Genomic DNA, 27,906 nt, shown 5'->3' with positions numbered 1-27,906 from the left:
TCTAGACTTTGTACTGTGGAGATACACTTCAGCAACATGGGATTCTTTCACCAAAGTGAGATTAACTTCCAATTAGTTCCTCCCAGCTGTATTATCACCAGTTTAAGAATGCAAGGTGTACATCATATGTCATCTCATTAGGTTCTGGAAGAGGTTTTGCCATCTATTTATCATGCCCCACTTGTCCAGAGCATAGGGATGCAACTCATCTGAGGGTAAATTAAATGCATTTTGGGAGAAATTAAAAACTTAGATGTGCACTGGAGTCATGTAAAAATATTGCAAAAAATGTAAGGCTATATTAGGACAATCTATAGAAATGGAAAGTCAATTTGATACCAGACTAAGAATATCTGAAAGACAGAAGCATGTGGGAAATTTTTGACAGAGCTTGGATTTTTGATTTAGAAACCCAAATATAAGGTCAATAATAACATTATTTTTCAATTTAAAAGGGGGTGATTGGTGTCTATAAGTATTTATTTTCTTTGCCTAGGGAGAAGATGGAGAATCAGTTGGAAAAGGAGGCCAGATTTCGTCAATTGATGGCCCATAGTTCCCATGACTCAGCCATAGACACAGATTCACTGGAATGGGAAACAGAAGTGGTAGAATTTGAAAAAGACAGAGTAAGTAAAAAACATAAACTGCATTGTCTTGTGTAATGGATAGCTCTGAAGCCAATTATAGTCGTTGTGTACTAGGTATGATTAAAAATATGATTTAGGTCTTGTTAGTTCTTTGTTGTTGCTGTGGGAGGAACCATGTAGGCACACATGTAGGCACACATGTAGGCACACATGTAGGCACACATGTAGGCACACATGTAGGCACACATGTAGGCACACATGTAGGCACACATGTAGGCACACATGTAGGCAGCAAGTGTGGTAACAGCTAAATGAAAGGATGATCTGTTTTGGGTCAGGCTTGGTAGAATATCACCTCTAAATCTGTATTTAGAAATGGTCTCCCTTAATGTTAGAGCTTTCTTTTCTGTTTACTTCTAGTCTGTAGCCATATCAAAGCAGAGGTCTGTCAGAGTTCATCACTAAGACTGCTGTTTCCTTACCTTTGCAATTGTTTTTTCCCCAAGTAGTGCCCATTCTTGGGGAACATGTCCTTATTCTCTCATTTCACAACTGTCATCAACCTTAAAGCAGGTTATACGAGTCTGAACATACTTTCTCACATGCTCTTCTGCTTTTCTGTTCTTCTTGGGTGAAATTACCCTTCTGTATTATTTCAGCCTTAATCTGAGAGAGAAGGATCATTCTAATGCCAGAGAATGCCTAATAACTAATGGAATTGGGAGCTTATATATTTATGTACAAAAAATAAAAACTTGCCTAGTACAGGAACACTGTAAATATAAATGCATAGTGCAAACATGCAGTAATGCCTCTTGCTAACTGACAATATTTGCCAGTGCAATTGAATCACTTGTTAATATTTATTAGGATGACATGGACTTGAAAGCACTTGGTTTTGATGTGGCAGAAGGTGTGAACGAGCCATACCTCCCTGGAGACTGTGGGATCTTCGTTACCAAAGTAGACAAAGGAAGCATTGCTGATGGTCGGTTAAGGTAGGATTTGACTTTGGAAGATACCTGTCTTTTGTTGGTCATAATAAACTAAATATGAGCATATTGTAAATTGTCTTCAGTATTTCCCATTTTTTTAAAGTTCTTTTTTTTATCACTGATCACGTGTATATTGTTCTTGTTAGTTGGGAAATCACACTGAGAAGACCAGTGCCTAAAAGCATTACAGAAATTAAACACTGTTTGACTCAGCACTTAAAACTCAACAGAATTTGAAATGTTCTTTTGTTTCACTGTGTCCCACCTACTCCCTTATTATGTCCTTAAGCTTAGATCTATTTATTTAAATTTTGGGAAAGACATGAGAGTAAATTATTGAGGGAGAGCTAGAGGAAAGGAGAGTAGAGCAAGGGCTCATTTAAAACCACCTCCTGTTCTTAGTGTTGATAGAAGGTTTTTAGTAACTGGCCTCAGTCCACAGAGTTGCTTTAAATTAAAAAGTAATCATTAGTGATTTGAGGATATATTTTTTCAAGTGAAACACAGACTAGAAGTCCTGGTTTTCATTTGGCTGCTACTTAATGCTTTTTCAGGAATGGAGAACTCCAGATAATGAAGGATTAGTTTATTGAGATCAGCCCTATTACATGCCTTTTCATGGAATGTTTTTCATGTGCTGTGTCCAGCAAAGTGTGCTTACAACACCGACCTGCTTATTTTTATCTACCAGAGTGAATGATTGGTTGCTGAAGATAAATGATGTGGATCTTACCAATAAGGATAAAAAGCAAGTTATAAAAGCTGTTCTGAATGGAGGAGGTGTTATTAATATGGTGGTTCGAAGAAGGAAGTCATTAGGTGGGCGAGTGATAACACCTCTTCACATCAATGTTTCTGGACATAAAGGTAATGGCTGTAAAGGATTGTTCAACAAGCATGATACATGTTTGTTGAACCAGAAATGGCTTGACATAAAGGTACATGTTCTCAAAGCCTTTGCTTAAACCCCACTTAAACTGTTATGGCCTCCTAGATAGGGATTTCATTATTTTACGTTTTTTTTTAGCAAACTAAGAATGCTATTATTGATGATAGCTTTATTCTGTAAGTATAGCTTTTCTTTTTGTTCTTTGGTGGGTTTAGGTTTTTAATATTTTGTTCTAGTTAGCTGCCTGTTTGGAGGCTATACAGGAGTTTATACTCCTGCTGGGAGTATAAACAAGACTGTTAAACCCAGTCACCCATTTGATTATATTAAATTTTGTGATATTCAAAATCCCCGCTTTTCCCTTCTGTGTTATTATTTCTTTAAAAGGGTTTTCAGAAATTGAAATTCAGGTGATTTGGTAGCCATATTTATTTCTTGTGCAGGCAGGTTAGATGTGCCATGTGAGCAAGATATTTGAATCGCAGGAGTAAATTCTTCTTTGTGATTTTCAGATAGTGGGGTCAGTCTAGAAAATGGAGTATTTGTTGCTGCTGTTGTGCCTGGAAGCCCAGCTGCCAAAGAGGGTTCCCTTACTGTGGGAGATAGAATAATTGCTGTAAGTCTTAAGAATGCATTTGCCTTTTCTTATTTTTATTTATTTTGAAGTGTTATCATTGATGCTAATCTTTAAAATGCTAAACGTTCCAATCAGTTTTTTACTTTTACAATATTAAACCCTTTTTGTAAATTCACGAAGTATTTATTCTAAATTAATGTTTTTGTATGCTGAGTTATTAACATAATCTGTGGGTTATCTGTTGTGCTTAGTTCATATGACAACTTTTGACAGAAGCACTAACTCTTCACACTTGGCTTATATGTAATGATATTCGCGATTGTTATATTGTCTAGGAGAGGTCAGTTCCAAAAAAGGCATCCCTTGATTGGATGAAAGGTTTCTTATCTTCTAAATTTTGCTATCACAGATGTCATCTGTTCTGGGGAGGAAGTCTGTCCCTTTGTGCATTTGCAGCCTTAACTGACCCTTGTAATTTATTAATTCCCAGTGAAACGTGAGGTGGTTACAGTCTGTGTACAACTGCACAGGGGCTGGTGCAGTGAACAAGTGTTTTTACACCATGTCCCTGGGAGGAATAGCAAATTGTAGTTACATGTTTACCATTCTCCACTCATTTAGAAAGTGGGAATAAAGGTCAACCAGACTTAAGTCAGGTAAACATATAAAACTAGTGTTTTCCCTGTCTCAGAGACATTCTATGTTAAGATCCTGCCCACCTGTTACCTTTGATTTACAGATGTCTGTTGTGGGTTTCTTTGTGTTTAGATCAATGGCATTGCACTAGATAATAAGTCGCTTACTGAATGTGAAGCTTTGCTACGGAACTGTAGGGATTCCCTTACCCTGTCACTGATGAAGGTGAGTAGGAGAAGCGAAATTTGCAGAATTTTCTTGAACTTATAGGGAATTACTTTAGTTGTTCAGGGAAGAGTATATGGAAAAAAAAGAATACATCAACATGGGAAAGTCTCTGGTAAAAATAAGACCACCTGGATGCATTTCACTGCTGGTACAGTCACTCAACAGTTATTTCCAAAGTAAGGCTCTTGTGGCATCTAGTAGGAAATGAGACTAACTTAGTCTTCTTTCCCATTTGTTTGCTGGTCACATGAAATGACTGCTACCTCAATTGCTTGCTGTTTCTTGGTTTTTGCTTCAGAGCTGCAGTGGTTTTGTACCTGAAAGATAAACTGCCTCCTGACTTAACTTTTACTTAGGAGGGAGTTGTGCAGAAAACTGAACTTAAGCTGTCACGAAGATGAAGTACAGGGCTTTCTTTTTCAGGCTTATTTCTATAGAAGTATTATTCTGTTTTGCTTATTGCATGTAGAATCTTGTTATACTGGGCCTGTCACATGGCCTTTGAGAGTGATAATTTCAGATCTAGAGAGTTTGAGGTTTTAAGAAAGTAAAAAGATGAAATGTTTGAAAGTAAATGGGCAGTGAAAGATGTCTTATTATCATCACTTATCAGAGGTAGAAGTAGAATGCAGGTCCCTTCACTTTCAGTCAGTACTTCTGCTGCCATGTGGAGTTGTCCTTTTGGAATTGTTGTGAAAAAGTTACAAAAAGTTTCTAACCTCATTTTATCTGAAGTTCTGTGCTTTGAATTGTAAGACATTATTAAACCTTTCCCAACTTGTCTATACATGTCTTAGTGTATATTCAAGAATAGGTAAATCAAGGAGGTTAGGATGTGACTCATACTAAACAGAAATCAACCAAAATAATAAAGTGATGACACATGTTTTTTGTTTTAGGTTTTCCCTCAGAGTTCATCTTGGAGTGGTCAAAATATATTTGAAAATTTGAAGGATTCAGAAAAAATATCAAACTGTAGGGTTCATGCATCAGAGATACAAGCCCAAAACAAAAGAAATCTGAAGCTCAACAGCTCAACCCAGACTGACATTTTCAATCCAGACATCATGGACAGCAAGAAGGACCAGAGTGATCAGGGCAGCGCTTCGTTTTGTGATCACAAACCTTTCCCTAATAACACATTACGAGTAGACTCTCGTAGGAACACAGTGCACAGTTGCCACAGTAATTCAGAACACAGTCTCAGCTCCTTCAGCCCAGAGACATATGGGGACCAAGGCTATGGAGCTGTTGACTTGGACAGCAGGAGACTGCCTTATGAACCTACAGGAGCTGACTGTATGATGGTTGAGACAGCATTTGACAAAGGACATGGAACTAAGCATAGTGGTGGTACCTGGCCAAAAGTCATGGTTAATATCTCAGCAACAGAAACAGAAAAGTTCTCTGTGTACAAAAAGCCAAAACAAAGAAAATCTATCTTTGACCCTGATACTTTCAAAAGGCCACCAACTCCTCCCAAACTGGAGTACCTTTCCCCTAATCAGGTGACAGGCCATTCACCTCAGCCATCAAAAGCTGAAGTGGCTTCAACTCCTCCAACTCCTCCTAAGAGAAGTGACTCTATCAAATTTAAACATAAACAGCAGGCAAGCTCTGCATCAGAGTCTACAGTTACAACTGGATCACCACCCACCAGCCCAGCCACTGCCCAAGCTCCAGTTTCCTTGGCACTTAAACAGGACTCTGCTACTCTCAAGGGGCACAGCAGGAATGCTGGGCATTATTATCGGGAGGAGGGAATTGACTGCACTCATTTGTCTTCAAGGAAATCCTGTGAAGATGACATTGGCTTTCAAAGAGTTGAAGAGCCAGAGATTAAAAGACCAAGGCCAAAATCGGCTCCTGCTCTGAGGCATAAAATGACCCCTGTGCCCATTCCTAATCCTGCCCTTCAGGTAGAAGCTTGATCTATTGAAACACAAAACTAGAAACCTTGAAGTGTATTTTCAGTGTGGTTTTGGGAGCCCAGTTAGTGCCAGAGCCAGAGAAGCATAGCCTACCCTCAGAATCCAGGTCCCCTGAGCTGAGGCTCAGTTGGCACTTGGCAGTGTCTCAAAATACAAAACCAGTTTATGGAGTTGCAGTATTTAACAGGCAGTGGTGACCACCAAACAGAATTATAGAGTTCTGCTTAGCAGCCACATCTTAGATTTTAATGCCATTTGTTGGAAGATCTGGGCTCTCTTGTATGTTTTTGACAACCTGAAAAAATGTAAATAAAAATACAAAGCATCAGCCTTAGAAAAAGTGAAAATAGGGCCTCTGAAGTTTTACAAAAGTCAGATTGGTTGCGCAGCTCACTGTACAATTTAATGGAAGGAGGTGTACCATTCATAGTGTTGGGTTTTTGTAAGTCTTTCTATGTGTGTAAATAATTTTGTACATCTTACCTGAAATCCATAGGGTGTTAGGCACATTACACTAAAAAGATGAATTGTTTATGAGGATATGATATAATAATATAGTTCAAAATCAGCATATAATTTGTTAGAATAAACAGCTGTGCTGAGAAGATGGTGGGTCATGTCTTGACAGAGTAGATGGATGAAAATTTTTTTGATTCTGGGAAGAAGAACCTATTTAAATGACTGCATTGTCTAAAGTAACATAATCAATAACACTGTTTCAGGTCTACTGCCTCAGATTTGCTCAGGTGGCAGATAGAGACTCTTTTTTCTTTCCCAACTCAAAACTGACATTTATAAAAGTGTTTTGTTTCTATGTAATAACATCATAATTATTTAGAATTTCATATTCATTGCCCATACTTGTTTATACCTGAATAATCCCACCTGTTCATGGAACTTTAGAAGCAATACAGACAGCAGAGCTGAATTAGAAGCAGTACAGGGTTTGGAGCTATATTCTGCACATTTTTAGGGAAACAAGAGAGCTTTAAGACTCTATGTAAGCACTGCTCAGCAAAAATGAAAACATAGCTGTATTACCAACACTGTTACCAGCACAATCCAAAATGGTCCATACTACCTACTATGCAGAAAATGAACTTTTTCCCAGCCAAAACCAGCACAACAAATGACAGAAAAGCATAAATGTTTAATGTTGTAGCTGAAATCAGCAGATTTATTTTGAGTAGGTCTGACATGCAATAGGGCTAAGAGAAAGGTCACAAGTTTTCATCGAGAACTGCACTGGAAAAAGTGAAAAAGAGCATATTCTAATGTCATGTTTTAGCACATATATAACAACAAAACAAGATCAAGATACTGAACACATTTAAAGATGGGATGTTTGTTTTATGTGGAATATCAAGTTGATCCATTAGCACTGATAGTCCCATGCTTCATTGTAGTGCATTGTCAGGAGCATATGCACTCCCCTGGTTATAATTGTAGTAATATTTCTGTTGTGAGTAAAGAGTTTCCAACTGTGACAAGGGTGCAGGTGGGGACTTATGCCTAAGAGATTTGTTAGCTGGAACAGAGGGTTGGTTTTGGCAGTCACTGTTTAAGAGACAAGAAAGGATATACAGGGACATATTGTGGTTGCTCCCACGTGGTGCCCAAGCGATGTTACAGATGTCAAGTTGGTGCTGATTTGAGCTAAAGAATAATAGAATTACGAAGTGATGATTTTTTTCTTTAAGGTTACTTACTGTATTAGTTAATTTTTTTTCTAGAGTTAAATTAGGAGTAAGTTCTACAAAAGTTTTTTATTGTTCTTTCCTTAATTTCTCCCCTGTCTGCCCAGAAAGTAGTTAGAGCTTTTTAACTCTAAAATTGTTGACTGAAGAGCACAAGTGATATTGTGCCTTGAAATGTAGACATAACTCACTCTGAAAATTTCTTTCTGGTGGAATTGTCCTTGTGCATTGCACCTACATTGGGCTGTTGTGATAGTAGGGTCCAGTCAGCATGCACTCACTCCCCAGGTAGTATCTATAATACCAAAATACAGTGTAGTTGAATTTATAACCATATTGGATGTTGTCAGTTTCCTTAGTTGTGTATATACACAGTTAATTTTGTGTACTCTGATAAGCTGATAAATTTGAGTGATCTTTAATCCCTGAATAGTAGGTGGTACAATTACTAATACAGCTGTGGACATGATCAGGTACTGGTGTGCCTTTTAGAGTCTTTGTGCTCTCACTAACTCTTCATTTGATTAAAATACTGCTATCATAAAAACTGTAAGTATCTTTTCACTAATTATTTTTCACTTATTACATACTCCAATCTAATATTTTATGTTGTACATTTGAAATGTGTAAACTCCATGTGCTGAGCCCTGCCACTTGCAACTCTCTAGCATCACAGTCAATATCATGTTTCTTAATTCACCAGTGTCTACTTGTTACATGCAGAAGTTGTGATGGTTCCAAAACCTGAATTGCTTGTTGAAGAGAGGTTGCTCCACATGTATCTGGATCTACAGGCTTAGAGGGAAACACTTTCTGGCTTGTTAGACAGATCTTCTTTAGCAAACGCTTGCAGTAGTAGTGGCTGAAATAACAATTGAAATGTCCTGTGAAAGCATTGTTTTAAAGGAGAAATATGTCTAAATGCTGAGTTTAAGTTGCAAATATTGGCCTAAAATGATTACAAAACAATAAAAAAGAATAACAAAGCAGGATGGAGGAAAAATGAGTAGAAGGGAGCAGCATCATTGAAAGACAGAGGTGTAAGAAGCACTGTGGTGGCACATTGTGGAACAGATGCTAGAAAGTTTGATGTTGCTTGCTGCCTTCACAGTTTTGCCATTTTATTCTTCTGAATCTCCAACTTCCTGTAATCAAATTTCTCTGATCTTGTAGGCACAGAAATATGCTCCAGCTAGTGAGGAACATCTGTCTCCAGAGCTACAGGAGTGGGCACCATATTCACCAAAACGTTCTGCAAGGCACAGTGATGGCTTTGTGCCTGCTGCCTTATACACTGGCAGCATGTCAGCAGGTGAGTGGCACACCTCCTAAGTACTTCCTAGGAATGCCCCAAGGGACTTGTCTGTATTGGAGATTTTTTGTTGTAAGTAAAGAAGAAACATAACTCACAAAACATATTTCCATGGTCTGTTGTAGTCTGAACGTGGCCTGCTCAGCTTTTGGACTGTAAAGAAGTGAAACCTGTTTAAGAACCACTAAGACAGCTGTGTTTCATCACTTTCTGTGCAGAGAAGTTTTGAATACTTTAGTGGAGAAAAAGGTGTAGCCTGTCCATTAGGGAGACAAGTAAGATTTCCAGTGTTTTTGAAAGTGAACAGTAAATGCAGGTGTCCTAGGCTTTAGCTGCTTAATTTCTGAAATACTTCCAAGGAAAAAGATCTGATATTCAGGAAGTGCAACATATTAAGTTCTGCCTATTGGAAATCAAATAGTTGGGGGTATCTGAAGTCGAGTGTCCAAACTGGTTGTGATCTTAATTAAAGGTTAAATGTGAGTGTGCTTGCCATGCTGAGATGCTGAAGAGGACTCACGAGCAGTTATATATATACATCTATAAAAAATAAAAAAAAAAATATATAAATATATATATATATCAGTATAATCAGGTGGAACAGAAAACAGCATATTGTCTCAGTTGATCCAACAGTTGTTGGTATTGAAGTTCATGTCAGCAGGTTTAGAATTGGCACAGACTAAACTGAGTGCTAGAGGAGGTAATTAGGTTATCATATGCTAGTTACTTTGAAATAGTCAAGAAGTGTTTGGTAAATCGTTCAGTCTTTAGTGTCTAATCTTAGATTCCAGTTTTCAGCAGTTGTATTATTAATCTTGAATTTCAAATGAAAACAATATTCATTTTTATGAGTGTACTCTCCATTCTAGTAAAGCCCTAAACTCCTGCAAGTTCTAGAAATTATGGAAGATTTTATTCTTACTGGAGACCATGAAGGTAACTGGTGTATCTGGAACCATGGATAGTCTCAAACCATGGTGTACCAATCAGTTCAGAATGTAAAGACATGCTCAAGAGTAGCTCAGATCAAGAAACTTTTACTCTGTTGGATTTCTTTTCTTCGTTTCTCTCATTTTCTCCCTCTCTTAATGATAGAAAAAGTATTTAAAGGTATTATTTCTAATCTTTTAGTTAATCTTTATCTTAGTATGATACTTTTGCACAATAACTGAGTAAAGTCAAATCTACATTAGACAGTATGAGTCTGTCTTGAAATGAGAACAAGTTTTTGCTATTGTATTCTATGCTACCAAATCATTTAGGTGGAAATTTTAAGATAGACTTTGGTTGAGTACTGAAGGATGAGGGTACTTAAAAGAACAGTTTAAGTTTCATAAATAAATACTGAAATACTAGAATTTCAAGTCACACTAGAACTAGGAGTCATTGGGGCAACAAAAGAGAAGAACCAGAATAATTTTAGCTGCAGTCAATTCAAGTACCAAATAAAAACTTGTGTGCCAGTCAGATGACTATTCAAAGAGAAATGCAGAATTTTTGTTGCTGTATAAAAAACTTCCATACTTGAAAAGAGAGAAAATCTTTTATTTACCAGTGCATATTAAAATTATATGCAGTGATTGGCTTCATTTTTGGTAATATAATCCACTTTATTCCTGCCTCATTACAAAATTATAAACCAGATTTTAAATATGCATAAATTATCTAAAAGGTGTCCTACATACTTAATAACTTATTTGTATGCCAATATTTTTATTTGTCATACACATACATGTTAGAATACATAATTATAAAAACATATATATTTTAAATCTGTAGTTTATATGCTAATAATGTTGGTAAGAATGTGCTTTTGTCATCTTAAGCAGGGACAGTACCAAGAAGCTTAGCACCGTGCCCTGCAGTGACTGCTGTCATGAGAAATCCAATCTATACTGCCTGGAGCCATAGAGTTCACACCAGCAATTGCCCATCAGTTGCCAGCCAGATATGTCATCAGCATCTGCATCCCAGGTGTTTTGAAATTTGTATCTCCTTAACATTTTGTTTTCATTAGGATGAAATTGCTTCTGGTAGTTTGATACAGTGAAGATTGAAACATGCTGCTGCTGTGTGTTATTTTGATCCAGGGTTCTCAAAACCATTATTGCATAGAGGTGGTGTGGCAGTTGCTTTCATGTTTTTCAGTAACTGATGGATTAGGTTTCACTGTGTCCTACTGACTGATACTGACAAAGTTTTTTAATTAACTGAAGAAATTAATTTTTTTAATTAACTAATTTCTAATATTTTTTCTTGTTCTTGCCAAAACAAATAAACCTTTCCCCCTTTTTATAGTACTTTGCACTCTTTTTCCTCTGACTTCTCTAAATTCATAAAATGATGGGACAATGGGGAAGTGGGAAGGAGAGAAGCATTTGTTTTATTCGGTAGCATGGGGCTAACCAAAATTTTTTGTTGGCCAGTTGCTGTTTGCTGCAGTTCTTTGCCCAGTTCTAACTGTTGCCCTATTGTCCTTTTCTTTTGATGTAGTTCCCAGCATCAAGGTCGCCTGAGTTTGGACCTAAGTCATAAACACTCCAATGACTACTCTGAAAATTCACGTACAAGAGCATCTCATGGCTCAAATTCATTACCATCTAGTGCCAGACTTGGTAACTAGCTTTTCTGTTTAATTTCCTGTGGGACTCCTATATATTGGAGACAAATAATAAATGGAAAATTCATTAAGTGCCCATGTTGTGGGATTGTCATAGCTAGCAAAGCTTAAAGGCTTCCTGTGTTCCTTTTCTTCATTTTTTGTGAGTTTATGACTAAAAGTGTTCCCCAGAAGTAGCTGTGTTTAATCAGTTCTTTACAGTGTCTTTGAAATGCTCTGTGTGTGTGAATGATTCTCCTTTCTGTGCCTGTTACTCTTTGAAAGTACCCTTAGAGAGAAGGGAGGCACAGCCAGAGGTTGAGGCTCAGTGAGGTAGAGGGAAGAAAAGAAAAGGAGAGAGCCCCCTGAACAAAAACTCAAGGATGACTAATGACCTAATGTAAACTGTATTGTTTGAAGATAAGTTATGCTTATGTTTAGTTGATTGACATGTAAAATTGTTTATGCCTAGCCTAATGATACCAAAGCAAATGCATGCTTTGTGGCAGTGATATTTTAACACTTTCGATTTATTTAAATTTTAAATTATGTAATAACTGGGGGTTTTGTGCATGTTTGTGTTCCCTGTATTCCATCAGTGGTTGGCAGTTGCATCTGAATAGAGCATGGTAGCTTTGTAACCACAGCAAAAAGGGGCATAATGGTTTGCAACCAGTATCAATGACTATGTGCTCATCCAAGCAGAATGTAATCAGAATAATTAAATGTCTTTTGCAAAGTCCCATGGATTCTTAGTAAACAGAGATGTTAGATCTTGCTTGGACTTCAAGTTAAGTTTCATTTGATAGAAAAATACTCAACATATTTTTTCATACAGGAATGAACAGTGCATATATACTATATAGCTGCATTGTGCTCTGTTTATACTGACTGTGTAATCAAGATAATTCACTAGAAAGATGATATTCACAATTACGACTTGATCATTCAAAAGCCATTTTAATGCTCATTGAAGAAGTAGAATCTAAATGTACTTTTTTGTTTGTAGTTACTTTTACTTCTCTCATTGTAATGTTTCCTTGTTTTAAAAATAGGTTCTTCAAGTAACTTGCAATACAGAACAGAAAGAATTAAGATCCCTTTAACACCAAGATATCCAAGGTCCATGATGGGCTCTGACAGAGGTGAATTATTTCATAAATAATTTTAGTCACACTGTTTTCTGTATTACCAATACAAAGTCTTTGCAGTTGTTAAATCAGATGGCGCTGAAATCTAAAATGACAGTTTTATTAAGGTTTCAAAATCTGCGTTTTGCCACAGAAATGTTAAAAAAACCAAAAAAAAACTTTCTAATGAAACTTGTTTTTTCTGTTAGTTGACTAGAGTACATGGCACACTAAGTAAAAGTGCAGACAAAAAGTAAGAGTAAGCATTGCTTACTCTTATGTATGAGTATCTTTTATAGTTGTACTTTCTTCTAGAATGATACCTTGAAAGTTTTAACAGTGAAATGACCTGCATTTTTTCATTCTTTAAGTATATTATTTTCTTACTATTACATCACTGATTGTAAATTATATTTTGAAATGCAGTGAAAATATTTCAGTACTTCACTCAAAACTGCTTGGTGGAGACTATTTAAAGACATGATACAAACAGTGGTTGGCGTGCTGTAGAATTAAGGGTTTGCTGACAAGCAATTGGCAACTCCTCGCTGCCATGACTGCTCAGATGTTCTGTAGCCTTAAAGTACTGTATGCAGTGCTTTTCCTAACTGGGCAAGTATAATTCTTAAAAATGGTTTTCATTTGTGGTTAGTAATTTGAGGTTTATTTTCTCTCGCTTTTCAGAGGAAGCAAACTGTTTGTGTCAGGGCATTTGTTCAGTAGATTACTTAGGGAGGGTACAACCAGGGTAAGGATGCAAAGTCATGTCAAGCTGGTTTGAAATTTCAGAGCTTTCCTGTCTCTGTGTATGATTCATGCTGGATGCTAGGGTTCTGTTATTTTTTTGAATAATATATCTCCTATGAAAAGGGAAGAGCTGCACATAAATATTTTATTTGAAAATAAACCTACATATTAAATTTTTATTTTACTTCTCCTTTCCTGTTTTTTTATTATTTTTCTTTAACTTTGCCTTACTAAGTCTTTTTAGACATGCTTATGGTGTAGCTTGTCTGTAACCTTGTCTCCTGTTGAGAATGGCAGTAGCTGTATGCACACTTAGAGAGGACAGATTTAACACGTAGTCATGAAGGACAGTAAATTTGCACTGTCTGAAATTAGTTACCTGGTCTCCCTAAGCTCCTTGCATGACTAATAGAACTAGTGAACAGTCAGTCCTCTTTCTTGTCTCACATGGGTGTGGTGTGTTTCACTGTGTCTGTGTAGATCTGCAAACAGTGACAGATACAGGATACTAAAACTCAACTGTTGACTTTTCTTAGGCTCCTTGTCACACTCTGAATGTAGCAGTCCCAGCTTGATAACTCCTCCCCAGTCACCTCTTAACTTGGAAACATCTTCCTTCGCCAGCAGCCAGTCTCAGAACTCTCTTTCTACACTACCTAGGATTTCCATTAGCCCAGTATCTATTGGAGAACGTAGGAAAGATAGGTAAGGTCCCTGCCTTTTTTGGTTTTAATACAAATGTATCTGAGGAAATTTTGTGTGTTTATTAAGCTGAAGGAACGTGAAAATTTAATTTAAATTACAAATATGTAGGTGCAGAGGTACGTCTCAGGTCCTGTTTGTCAATGTATTTATTTTCTTTACAAAGTATGTAAGAGAACTTTTTGTGGATTTTTAAAATAAGTGATTCCATAAAGGTTTTGTTTCTTCTGTGTCTAAACTGAAATACACTCCTTCAGCTGAACTACCTCAGATGTGCTCTGGAAATCTAAACAAAATTAAGACTTAGTAATATCTGATAACTAAATATCAGGTGCCTTAGCATTGCAGAATATGTGCTCTAACCACTGTGCCTTGATTCAATGTAGCCAGATAACATGAAAAATTAAGGACGTAACTGTGGAAGAACATATCCACCTGTACAGATGCAATTTTACTATCTTGACTGATCCCTTTGGCTGTACCTGGACCACTGCTAGTAGCAGCATTAAGTATATGTGTAACTGCCTGCAGAATTTGAATCTGACTTGATGGTTTTCTTAAAAACATGTGCTTTGTGTTTTAATGACTGCCTGTATCTCATGGTGAGCCTTTTCAAGATACATTGTTTATGGTATCAGTCTTGGACATCTGTTTTCATTTTATCACGATCTGGCTAAACTGAATATATGAAAGTCTGTACAAATTCAAAACATAGAACAGTAAGATACAAATTTGGATCAGGTATTTATTTACAATAAGGCAGCTGAATGCCATTCTGGCAGTATAAAGGAGCTATGATATGTTGGAATAGATTACATTTATGTGGACTTCAAGACCCCGTTGTATACTTAATTTACGTAAAAGCACTGGTCATAAAAAATGTGAATGATAAAGTAGTAAGGATATTCTGTATTCTGACTTTTCTGGTAGTAATAAAAAGTTATCCACAAAATGCTATATAAAACTTTTGTCTTGTTTAAAGAATTTGTGATTAAGTTATTGTAGTAATTCTAGAATGTCTTATGTACAAAGGAAAGTGTTTCTTTGAAAGGAAATGTAAAGAGGTTTTTGTGAATTTTCATTCTTTCTTACTTCAGTGTGACTTTTTTACTACATATACTCAGTGTGTTCTTTTATAAATGTTCCTCTAATTGTCACTTGCAAATTCAAAGTCAGATGTCTTTTCTCTTTCACATGACTGATGATTAGTGTTCAGCTGAACAAGCTGGGGTTTTGACACCCCTATATCTTTGTGTCTTTGAGCTCAAGATACATCTTCTGGTCTCTGGGAAATAACAAATTTCTATCAATGTTGATCAGATGATTGAAGTTCCAGGTTCCAACCCCATTGCTCTTGCCATGCTTATGTACAAACCATACTCTAGAGTGACTTTCTGAAAAGACTATACTTCTAAGGTTTACTTGTGGGTTTAAAAAAAAACAACAAAACCAAACCAAAAAAACTAACAAACACAAAGTGTTCTTAATTTAGGAAAGTAGGTACTTAAATCTATGCTAAGACAATGTCTGAAGATGTCTACATAGTATTTTAAATGGGTTTTTTTTGTCTTATAATCTTTCTATTCCCCACAAAATACAAATAACTCACTTGGCCTTTCCCCAGATAAAATTAATAATAATACAGATTAAAAAAATAAATCAATATTTCTGTTTGTCCTGTTGATTTTAATTTAAATGAAAATTAAAAGTTCTGATCAATTAAGACTTTTGCTCTAATCAGTGTTTAGTGATTCTGGCAGACAGTCTAAATATTATAGAAAAGTGTGCTTCACTTGATTTTAATAACACTGCTTACCAAGTAAGACACCTTTTTAATGTTATCATTCTTTTTTTCTTTATTATTGATTCTCTACTACATGCATAGTTATCTTTCATTTTGTATTTACTGGAATTCTAAGATAGGATCCTGTGTAATTTGTATTGTTTTGATTCCTTCTTATTCCAATCCAAAGCAAACAAGCTGAAGATGGGTGGGGTAGATGGAAGAGCAGAAAGGTACAATAAACAAAATCCAGAAAGATGTAATTTTAGTTTTTAATGAGATAGTATGCCTTGATAAGTTTTGTGACATTAAGAATCTTCATATAACATCATGGCTTACATGCTCATAATGAGTGAAAAAAAATAAAGTTCATAAATTCTCGTTTTCTGTGAGTTATTGGAGTTTAGCTATTTTAGGCTACAAGCAAAAAAATATGAGCTTCAGCAATAAGTAAATCTTATCTTCACTGCATTGATAGATGTAGTGCTCAGTGCTCAGACAAGTGCTGAGGGCATTACCTGTAACAGTGATATGACTGTGTCAAAGAGTTACCTTTGTGTCAGCAACCAGTCTTTATCATATCTGCGTTCATAAGCTGGGAAACTATTATTAAGGCTACCAGATGGATACCTTCAAAGACTGTGGCAACATGCATAATTATGAAACAATGTCCCCTTCACTCTACCCCCAGCCCCACATTCTATTCTTCCCAAAAATACATTTCCTCAGCCTGGTTCACATTAGTGGAAGTGAATAAAGTCCAGTTAACTTTTCTGGTCTCTGAACAGCACAATAAAATAGTTTAGGCAGTTGGCACAATTTAGAGAATGTCTATGATATAATGAAATGTTAGGAAAGAAAATATTCAAATTAATGCATGTCAAATGCATTATAGTGGTACTAAAATAAAAAATACACCACACATGATGCCCAAGCTGTTTCATTCACAGTGAACTCAACTGTTAATATCTGGTGATGCCTCTTGCTGTGCAGACGTTATTAAGTTTATAGTAGTATAAACCAGGACTTTTTAGAAGGCTACTGTTTCTTTATAAATGGCATGAATGGACCAGCCCTGTTTGTACAGGTGGATACATCCCAAATATGGGGGGAGGAAAGAGGACTGTATCCGAGTTTTCTTTTGTATAAGCCATTTTCTTATTATACTTACTAGTGTCTTACTGCTGTTTGTCTTGTTCTAAGTGTTCTTGTCTTCTCAAATCTTCTACATCTTTCAGATATCTGTTCCGTAATAGGTCTTTTCTGAGAATCCCTGTGGCTCCTAGGCCTAGGTTCTCATCACTAAGGAGTTTGAGGTTGGCCTGATCTAAGGTTGTCCTTCTCGAGCAGTATTGCGCACTTTGTGCTTTTTTTACATGTTTGGATAATTGCCCTGAGGAGAATTTGCATGGTAATTGTAATGCTACCATGCAAACTGCTGTCTTAATGGCTTGAGTTTGCAACTGCTTAATTTTCATTACTAATTTATGTTTTCCAGCTTACAAATACGAAATATGATATTTGTGCATTGTTGTCCTTTGGTTTGCCACCTTATTATTCATTATGTTTATTTTCACTGGCAATGAAGACTCCCAACATTTTTATTTGTAACATACCTTTCTGGAATATGGTTTGTAAATGACATATTATATACAGTGTTTCAATTACTTTCATATAATATGCATTTGGAAGCTTTTTTCCTGCCAACTTCATGACCATACGATTTATAATTCATATTTGCCATAATTTTTAGAGCAGTCATGTACCTGGTATACATTTACTTCTGCCACTGTACATTGCATGGTGTTAAAGGAATGCATTTAAGACATTTGACAGTAGTGGGTTTTTTTTAAGTACCTGTTTAAACCTATTTTACTGTTACAGTTCAGACAGACATAAAGTATTGCATGTATTTGGACATTTGTGATGGTTTGAGTGCAACTGTTTCCAAATCACTTTTAACTATCTCCTTTAAAAGGCCCTACATGGAAGAGCCACGTCATGTTAAAGTGCAGAAGGGTTCTGAGCCACTAGGAATTTCCATTGTGAGCGGAGAAAATGGTGGAATATTTGTCTCTAAAGTGACAGGTGGGAGCATTGCCCATCAAGCTGGCCTTGAGTATGGTGATCAGTTACTAGAGGTAATTGTTTGCTTACTATTCCTATGGCTTAATGAATCAATTGTTATGACTGCAGCCATAACTGTCTTCCCCAAAACATTATGTTGTGAAAGCTTGTGAGATGTAGAGAACAGTACTCTGTATTGTAATGTTCCATAACTGTGATTGTTGTGACTTTTTTCAGGCTTTATCATAAAAATACTGTCTTTTGATGGTAGATCTACATTCCATTTTATATAGATGTAATTAATTTTTAAGCAAGCTAGTTTCAGTACTTAAAACAATATAGTCTCAACACCATACTCTGCCTGGTAAGGTGAGTAAATATTCCAGCAACTGGCTTTTACCGAGTTTCATGCTGCTGTTGCTGTGCCATATCCTTAGCTGAGACACCGAATTAAAAAGTTACTCAGGTAGGCTCAGTCATGTTGTTGCCTAGGGTATTAGATAAACACATGGAGTAGCATCTTGTAAAGTACAGAGCTGCTTTGTAAATGTTAGATCATGTTAAAGTATCTTCTATTCCACAGTGTGTTTATGATGCTAAAACAGACCTGAGTAGATCTGAGTTTATCTTTAAATTCTGAATATACTCAGAGTTGTGATCTGAATCAACTTCTGTTTAATCAGTGACATCAAATTATAGCACAACTCAGAATGCATGTCTTTTAACAATGCAAAGATTATTAAATTCCTGGTCAGGTTACCAAACATTTTAAAATTATTGTGATTCCTTCCAAGCAGTAAACTCTAGGAATCATAATATAGCTACGTTTTCATTGTCCTATTTACTCCTGTGGAAATAAGTCAGCATTTAGACATGAAACTAATTAGAACACTGAAAGAATGATTTTGCTAGTTTTCATTAGAAAGCTTGACATCCTGGCTTGTGCAATTTTTCCATAGTTTAATGGAATAAATTTGAGGAATGCTACGGAGCAACAGGCTCGACTAATCATTGGGCAGCAGTGCGACACCATCACTATTCTGGCTCAGTACAACCCACATATGTATCAGCTTGGCAATCATTCACGATCAAGGTAAGGCTGCCTAGACTTGGAAAAAAGACAGCTCTCCTGTCCATGCAATTATTTAGCCAACTTCTGTACATGTAATATGTTTGCAAACGTGAGCACGTTTCTGGTGATGAGAAGTGTAATTGCTTAGAAAAGTAATGTGTGAATATGTGCCTGTCAAAAACAAAAGAAAAATGCTCGATGCATCTAACTACATTTTCTCTTTTATTTGGGCATAATCCTTAAATATACTAAACTAAAACCCAGGATGACTTCTTCCTTGAATTGTGACATTGTAGTACTTGAAATCTTTTTTATTCTTTTTTTCATAACTGGAATTTCCATAAGCTAATTAGAGAAGGCATATGACTTAGTGAAATTACCCATCCTGTTTTGATGCATGATTACACTTTGAAACAGAGCTTTATCTTTCTCTTAGACTTAGAGTGGCATGCTGGTTTGGGGTTTTTCACCCTTAATTTAAAATTGATTTACAGCCAAATTAAAAATTGAGTGGAAAACATTTGGCATTAGCCCACCAGTCTTTTATTCTGTCTTTTTTCCCCTCACAGTTCTCGCCTAGAACCTGTGAGTAATCATTCCACCCCTCAAGGCAGTGGAGCTGCAACACCTGACAATCATTCCGTGATCGATACTGTGAGTGAACAGGATGAAGGAACAATGACACCGCCATCCAAACAAACCACTCCAACTACAAGTCCTCGAAATTCCTTAAGGTAGAGAGCAAAACTTTTCTCTTAAAGGAAAATAAACGGTCAGAGTGGATGTGGAGGGTATTAAAAAACAAAGTTGACTTTTGTGAATGCTGTGTCTGGTTGAAATAAGCCAGCAGGCAAGTTAAGTAGACCCCAGGATAAAAGTACATGTTTTCAGACAGTTTCTGAAAGATGGGATCTGTTAGTGAAGAAAGTTTACTACAAGAAGGGTTTAGTTGAAACGGTGATGTTTGTCATGTAAGATTGTGTCTGTAGGTGACCTATTCTGAATAATATTTATGTAAATATATATTATTCAGATGACTAGTTGATTGTATGCAATGCAAATTTTTAAATTCTAGTATACATGTTATTTCTTTCTGTCACAAGGGGCCCTGTGGACACAAACAAAAGGACTCCTGAACCTAGAACTGTTGTTGTTAAAAAATCCCAAGTCGATCTTGGGATTCAGATATGTGGTGGAAACCTGTATGGAATATTTGTCTCAGATGTAGATGATGATAGCCCAGCAAAAGGACCTGATGGACTAGTCTTGGGTGACATGATCCTTGAGGTAAGCTCTTAAGAAAAGTGTGCAGCATACTGACAAAGTGGCTGGGATAGTCTAAAGAGGGAGGTACCAAGTGCTGTGCTGTCCCACAGTGGGAAATGTTCTGTGAATCTTTAGTTCCTGCCACAAAACCTGGGTAAGAATGATGAGAATGTATAACCCACATTTTGGCTGCAACACATGAGAAGCAGATGATGTGGACCTGGAGAATTATCACTGTTGATGGCACAAGATGCCTGAAAGTGTGAAGGACTCACGTATGACCACTTGGAATTATAAACATCTCCTCCCTTCATCTAAATAGGAATCTTTGAATCCAATTGCTGTACATAGGGAAAGGCAAGGATATGAAAGATATTGCAAAACAGAGAATAATAATAATCTTATTACTGTGAAATTCTAATGAGACTTTAGGGAAAACCATATCATGTGTCTTTGACTCTGCTTTCTGCATCTGAATATTCATTTACTTGTCAGGACTGCTAAGATGATAAACACATATGTATTTATGAGCTTTTCAGATGCAACTGAGTACTGAGACTCTCCCATTGCACCTCTACTACCGAGATGGAGATTTTGCTTTGTGATCATGTTTATGACTTCCTTCAGACCACTTGCTTTTCCTAAAAATATTAAATTTTTTTCAGTGTGAATTTTATGATTTTCAGCTTACACTTGGAAAACTTTTTCAAGAAGTGCAGGCACTCTCACTGTGCGTGCCTGCTGTGTGCACTTCAATTTTTGTTTTCCAATGTAATGTCTCAGTCTCCTGCTAGACATCTTAAGGTGCAAACTGTACTAGAGTTAAGTGACAAGATTTATTTGTATATAGAGCCTACCAGTGAGAAAAACGAAATAATTTTGCATGTTTTTCAAGCTCACCTGGTTTTATTGCTTGTTAAGATACAATTTCACACCCAGGGGTTTCTGTTTTCTGTTTTGCAGTATGGGTCCATTGATATGCGAAATAAAACAGCAGAAGAAGCTTATCTTGAAATGTTGAAACCTGGAGAAAACATCAAAATAAAGACTCAATACAGAATAGAAGAGTTTAATAAAATAAAAGAGCTTCCTGGAGATGGATTCTACATCAGGTATTTGAGCATGACTGGTAATGACAGCATAAGGCTGTTAGGATAGTGTGCTGACCACCACGAGATAGGTGGTACATCAGTTCTGCCACATTTTTTAAAATTTGAAGTTTACCCATTTGTCCTAACTAGTCTTTGGTGGTGAGGACACAATCTGTCTTATAGTAAGTCTGCATGTTTTGCTGTAAACTTGTTTGTTCTTGAAATGTAGAACGTGCCACTGATCTGTTAACTTTTCAAAAAAGGTATGTGTGTTCTTCCCTTGAGTTGATGGAGACCGGTTGTAGAGCCTATTTATGTCTTCCTTTCCAGAGCACTTTATGACCGTCTGGCAGAGGTGGAACAGGATTTAAGCTTTAAAAAGGATGACATTTTGTATGTGGATGATACTCTACCACAGGGAAATTTTGGTTGCTGGATGGCTTGGCAGCTAGATGAGAATGCTCAGAAGCTGGAAAGAGGACAGATTCCAAGTAAATATATGTAAGTAACCTCGGTTACAGTATTTATCTTTAAAAAGTATTTGCCTTTAAAAGTCCGACTAGAGAGATGTGATTTAAAATACTTGTTTGCTTCTGTTCTTTCTGGGAGATAGTAGTTCTTAGATATCACTTTAAGTATGCATATTTTAATAACATTGAATTAACTATATTGTTATGTGGCCAAAATATTTGTGATGATATAAAATCAGACTGCACAAAACTGTTATTTTGTATTGCTAATGAATTATTTGTGAGGATGAGCATAACATGCAGCTCCACAGAAAGAATGGGATCTTCACTTCTGTGCGAGGCTGCCTTTATTGGCAAATAGGTGCATACTACCACTTCTGCCCTTGAGAATTTTGCCCTACCTGTATCAGAGTGATCACCCTCTTTGCCATTCTGCTATTTACAAGAATTCTGAGGAAATTGTGGCAGTGTGAAGTTTTCGGATGCTTTTTATTTGGTTTATGTTATTGTTTGTTTTGGATTGAGTTTCTATGATGATACTCAGGCCAAGGCTTGAGAGAAGCATTTCATTTTTCATGTCCCAAAAGCAGCAGTGATACTGTCAAAAAAATTTAAAAATATAAGTTTAAATACCATCCATTTGGTCTGTCTCATTATAGGATGGATCAGGAATTCTACAGGAGACACAGCATGTCTGAGGCTAAAGATGAAAACAGTTCATCTAAGACATTGTCAGCAGCAGCACGGAGGTCATTCTTCAGAAGAAAGCATAAACACAAGCGAAGTGGTTCCAAAGATGGAAAAGATTTACTGGCTCTTGATACAATCAGTACAGACTCAATTCCTTTCTTGGATGGCAAGTACCTTTGTTACACTTGGGAGGCAGTTCCTTTCCTTCTCTTTCATTTTTAATCAACTGCAGCACAACACAACAAATAATGTTACTTTCTGCTTGCTCTGAATACAAATGGTGATTATTACTTTTAATAACATGGGTTTTTCTATTAAATTACAAGCCAGAGTGTTTCAAAATAATTTTTTGGTAGTTTATTCCTAGACCTATTGGCATACTATTTCATTTGGAGAGGGAGATTCTTTTTGAAGCATAGTTTTGATCTTCCTTTCAATTATTTTATTTCTGTCCAGGTTGCTTAGTCTAGAGAGAAATTCTGCACATCATTCAAAAAAATCTACACTTCTATTTCTTCACTCCTTTACAAAAATCATGTTGATTGCAATGCTTACGTCTTTTTAAGAGCTCGACAAGTCAAGCCAGAGACACCAAATATTGTGTATTGTTTACACATTCCAGGATGATTGGTTTTAGTCTGTATGAAGGTGGGGAGTTCAATTTTTCTAATGGAACACCAGGTTCAATTAGAAAAATGTCTATTTTAAACCATTAAGTGGAAAAATTGCAATAATGACTGAACACTTTTTGTACTTGTCAAGGCCTTTAGCCCTTGCAAGGGAGATGTTCTCATAATTACTTTTAGGGTGCTTCTGCTTATTTGAGGAATTCCAGGAAAATAATTTATACTTCTACAAGTAAATCTCTTCTGTGTGTGTAGATTCTGCAAGTTTGGCATATCAGCGTGTTCAGAAAGTGGACTGTACTTCTCCTAGGCCTGTCCTTATTCTAGGACCTTTAATTGATGCTGTGAAAGACATGTTGATCAAAGAATGCCCGGGAAAGTTTCGTAGATGTCCTCTTGGTAAGTATGCAAATATAACCAATTTATTCATGCCTGGAATACATGACAGTAACCTCTATATAAATTAACTAAATGATAAAACCAAAATGGATAAAACTCCCAAGAATCTGAATTTGCAGACAGTGTTTTTTCTTAGCTTTGTTCTGTGCCTAAGGAATAGTAATGATGAAGGTGGATCTCTTTTGGTTCTATGAAACAGAGGTTATGAAAGCTTCCCAGCAAGCCATTGAACGAGGTGTGAAGGATTGTCTGTTTATTGATTATAAACGGAGGAGTGGACATTTTGATGTGACAACTGTAGCCTCAATAAAAGAGATAACAGAAAAGGTGAGTCAATTTTAATGCTGTAGTTCTTTGTACAGTTTACAGTATGAAGTCAGACTATGTTGGGGGGTGGAAATTAACTTATTATTGCCATCTATTAAGACATTTAGGGAATTCTTCCCCAGGCCGCTGAATAAAATAAAACTTACCTCACTTTGGCATGTAACTGTTTAAAGATTATTTTATGCAAACTCACCTTTATAGAAACTAGAAATGTCCACGTTTTTCTACAGTATTATTTAATAAAGTTAGAAATCATTGTCTTAAATTCCACCCTCTACCCTCGCCAAACAAGGATTTAATTTTTTTTAACTATTCAGTTTAATGCAGTCGTATAGAAATAAACATCCTAATAATCCTGGAGATAGATATTACCTTAAGTCTGCACATTCCTTACAGTTTCCAATCAAACCACACAGAAAGTCCTATTAACACTTGTGTTTGCTTATGATTTTTGAAAGAGAAAATTAATAGGAGTGTTTAAACTTGACAAAATATATATTGCATATATTTCAGTTTTAGTTTTCATTTCATTAGTTCTTCAACTACTTTTTTTTCTATCAATGCATGCTTTTGGTATTATGAATGGAATTTCTTGCAGTTTTTCATCTTCTGTCTTTTGTTATAAATCCTTTGGGTACAAATTGCTCGATAGTGCCAAGGTGGTAAATGAATAGCCAAATTCTGTTGGGTTGCTATGATTTAAGTAGGGGGAGAAATGGGGTATTTGCATGTGTGCTTGTGCTCTTTAACTGAATGAGTGTTTTGCATTTACATTTGATCTTAGGATTGTCATTGTCTGCTTGACATCGCTCCTCATGCCATCGAACGGCTCCACAGTGTTCATATCTACCCTATTGTAATTTTTATTCGCTACAAAAATGCTAAACAAATCAAGTAAGTCTGTGAGGGGTGTAGTTCAGGGATGTTTATTTTAGCTTAAAATAAGCTTGTTTTACCTTTATTGTTTATTTCATCCAAGTCATCTTAAATCTCTTTAAAATGGGGAAATTAATCCTCATGAAAACCACTATGAGGTATATGGTCATAACTCCATTTGGGCTGCATGACAATTAAGTGAATCTTCTCAAGAAATCCGTGTAGACTAAACTGAACGTACTCCTAGCGGGATTCAGATCTTTCCTGCTCCCTTTTGTAGTAAACTGTAAGGCAGATATGGGGCAGATCCATTGAGGGTTTAGTGGTGACGATGACAAAGCTGTTCTTTGTCCTCTCAGCAGGGCCAAGGGTATACCTTGGCCTCACAACCTCAGCTTTCCCACCTTCATTCTCCAGTGAAAAAAGCAAAAGAAGTCCCCTTTTGCACATAGTGTGTATATTGTAGTTTTCTCAAGCCATGTCTTTCAGTAATTGTCAGTTTTCTGCTTGAATGTAGCCAGGAACAGAACACGGGAGTTACAAACCCCAGTCCCTCCTCTGATGTCTCAGTAAACCTTCAATGTTTTGATAGGTTGATTTGGCAAGAAGTGACATAATCTCCCCACGTGAATATTAAGACACTTTTGCTAAGAGATCTTATACTTGTGCTATCTTCATTTTTAAAATTGTAGACTTCTTATATTCTTGATCTGTATGTAAATTTGATTACTATCTATTTAATAAAGAAGATAAGTATCACCACTTTAAAGCGGAAGAAAAACATAGAGCATTAGATGTATTTCATCACCACTGTAGGACTGGGCACTTGAATGATGAATGGAACTGTCATGTCTTGACCCCCATTGGAAATGGAATGGTGACCTTTACAGCTGTTCCCTTTTTTTTTTTTTTTCAAAGTGACAGAGAGTGATCAAACTAGCAGCCATCAATATAAGTTGCAGTGGTACATTTCTCCACCTGTTGTGAGCACCAAAGGTTTTTCCAAACAGCATTTTTCATATAGCACAGGTTCTGTTGGCATTCTCTGAAATGCCCCACAGCAGCGATAGGTTAGTTTAGTAAATTTTTAAAAATTATTTGTAGACTTAAATTGTGCTGATTTTCTCACTGCTATAAGAAACTATGTTTATATTGTTTCAGTATGTATCTATATGACCTTAGTAGTTGAATATAAATTCTGCTTCCTTTTAAACAGAATTCCCTACTGGGTACCCTAAGTCACATTTGGAGGAGGGTGTTACAAACCTTGATCAGAATTAAAATATTTTTTTTACCATTTGTAAATTTCTCTATTTTTTTTGTGTTTCAAGAGCTTCTATAATAGAAAAAGAGGCATCTCAAAAATGTGTTATATATATGATAACAGAAATATTTTATTTGCTTGATGTTTGATATTTCACAAGCCCTTAAAAGAGTGGTACTTGTGCCCAGCTTTGTGTAGGGAGTAGTAAAGTGTATATGAGATGATGATTCACATGAACTGGAAAAAATTATATTCTTTCTTCTGCAACCACCTCTCAGTGTCTGAAACTTTAAAGAATTACTGTCTTGGTCTGACAGCAAATAAATTCATTAGCACTGAAATGATCCTGATGACTGCTGATACTGCTGAAACTCGGTAGATGGCACTCTGGGCCTAGGAGTCTACTTGCACGTGAATTAGGCTTTGTATTCACCCAACTGGAGGGAATCTTTTCAAGTCCATTTAAAAAAAAAAATTACTCTTATACAAGGTGTTTCTCTTTTTTTCTCCTTTTTTTTTTCCTTTTTCAGAGAGCAGAAAGACTCAATCTTCCTGAGGGACAAAGTTACACAAAAACATTCCAAAGAACAATTTGAGACAGCTCAAAAAATAGAACAAGAGTATAACAAGTATTTTACAGGTTAGTATTTAATCAAACTTTCACTAGGAGCACAGTGGTGATTTAACCCAATTACACTGTAATTCAAAAGATCCTACATTCTTTCAATAAGCACTTGATTTTTTTTCATTCTACCTTCCCTTTTGGCAAACTCATGTTCTGTTGTTTTGTTTTACTATGAGATGAAATGTCAAGTTAGAAGTATTATTCTCTGCTTCTACATAGTTTTGTTTTGAATGTTATGAATCTTATGACCTGAAGAGATTCTGAAAATGTTTTATGATTAGTCAGTAGTATTAGAAGTATGGTCAAGATAATTTGACACAGTAATGCCAGTTTTATATCATGAAAGGAATATAAGGGTTTTTTTGTAATTTTAAAAATCAAACAAAACAACAGAGGAACGCTGTAGTTTAAATTAACAAATGATGATTTCCAACGATCCCTTTCAACCCCAACCATTCTGTGATTTTGTGATTTGTGAGACATACTTTAAATGTTTCAAGAAAGCAAAAAAATTGTCCAACATTTCTTGAGCATGCATTGTGATTTGGAATAATTAAATTCAACTTTAGAAGCCTTTTTAACTTCATAAAATGTATGAAATCAGTATTAGTTTGTAGTTAATACTGTATTTTTACCAGAGAAGGAAAACGGTGTTTGAAGACTGTCTCTGCTCGTTTCAGAGTGTATTTTCATTTGGTTCCACATACATTCAAACAGTGGGGATAAAATTCTAAGCTTCTTGATGTGTATGGCAACAAAACTTAAAAAGAAAACCAAAATGACACACTAAACTAAGCCAAAATTGAACTTTTCATCCCCTGGGTTTCTTACAGAAATATTTTGAGGCATAACTGCCAAGGGTAGGAGAGGGAAAGGGGGTCAATGTAGTATGGAGCTCTCTCAGTGCATCCTGTGTGCGTTCTCAACAAAATCACTTACCTGTTTGTAATAGCCATATGAATGTTTTTTACATGGTATGTACTAAACCTTCACAGAATTTGACATGCACGTGGCCAGATTGCATCCCCATATGTTATCTTCTGCTTCTTGTTTAGTCATTTGTGGCATTTTAATTTTACCCTGATAGTGGAAGTGGCAGTCAGTGAAAGAGAGTCTTACGTGTATCTTCTCATATGCCCTGTGGGAAGGTCCTCCCTCTGTTAGTTCCAAGTACAGTGGACTCCAGCAGTCATCAGCATTTCCAGATGCTGATAGTCAGAGAGGATTGGTGTTCAAACTGCATTGACATTTAAGCTTGTTGGAGTTATAGTGTTGTGCATAAAATAAACCTGTAGATAGGCGTGTTGTACCTGG

The 27,906-nt window shown here is 36.2% G+C and overlaps 1 protein-coding gene across 4 annotated transcripts in view; it reads left to right on the top strand.

Moving 5' to 3' along the window:
• DLG5 (discs large MAGUK scaffold protein 5) overlaps positions 1-27,906 on the top strand; it is a 102,550-nt gene that overhangs the window by 71,690 nt on the left and 2,954 nt on the right. Inside the window, exons 11-33 of one of the 4 annotated variants that reach the window (XM_051800739.1) lie at positions 497-629; positions 1,461-1,588; positions 2,277-2,452; positions 2,987-3,090; positions 3,820-3,912; positions 4,815-5,834; positions 8,717-8,855; positions 10,688-10,832; positions 11,352-11,473; positions 12,513-12,602; positions 13,871-14,039; positions 17,058-17,135; positions 17,798-17,960; positions 18,846-18,979; positions 19,528-19,692; positions 20,062-20,245; positions 21,188-21,336; positions 21,646-21,816; positions 22,445-22,641; positions 23,357-23,500; positions 23,700-23,827; positions 24,612-24,721; positions 26,498-26,607. In XM_051800739.1, coding sequence (XP_051656699.1) covers positions 497-629; positions 1,461-1,588; positions 2,277-2,452; positions 2,987-3,090; positions 3,820-3,912; positions 4,815-5,834; positions 8,717-8,855; positions 10,688-10,832; positions 11,352-11,473; positions 12,513-12,602; positions 13,871-14,039; positions 17,058-17,135; positions 17,798-17,960; positions 18,846-18,979; positions 19,528-19,692; positions 20,062-20,245; positions 21,188-21,336; positions 21,646-21,816; positions 22,445-22,641; positions 23,357-23,500; positions 23,700-23,827; positions 24,612-24,721; positions 26,498-26,607 — 4,052 coding nt within the window. Of the gene's footprint in view, positions 1-496; positions 630-1,460; positions 1,589-2,276; positions 2,453-2,986; positions 3,091-3,819; positions 3,913-4,814; positions 5,835-8,716; positions 8,856-10,684; positions 10,833-11,351; positions 11,474-12,512; positions 12,603-13,870; positions 14,040-17,057; positions 17,136-17,797; positions 17,961-18,845; positions 18,980-19,527; positions 19,693-20,061; positions 20,246-21,187; positions 21,337-21,645; positions 21,817-22,444; positions 22,642-23,356; positions 23,501-23,699; positions 23,828-24,611; positions 24,722-26,497; positions 26,608-27,906 lie in introns of all 4 variants that reach the window. The other 3 variants (XM_051800738.1, XM_051800741.1, XM_051800740.1) reach the window with 3 other exon arrangements.

This window comes from Manacus candei, unplaced genomic scaffold, assembly GCF_025592945.1.
Source record: "Manacus candei isolate 608988 ecotype Guabito, Panama unplaced genomic scaffold, ASM2559294v1 h1tg000050l, whole genome shotgun sequence".
NCBI classification, from domain to species: Eukaryota; Metazoa; Chordata; class Aves; order Passeriformes; family Pipridae; genus Manacus; species Manacus candei.
Note: the sequence above shows the minus strand (reverse complement) of the source record. Positions and strands in the feature narration are given on the sequence as shown.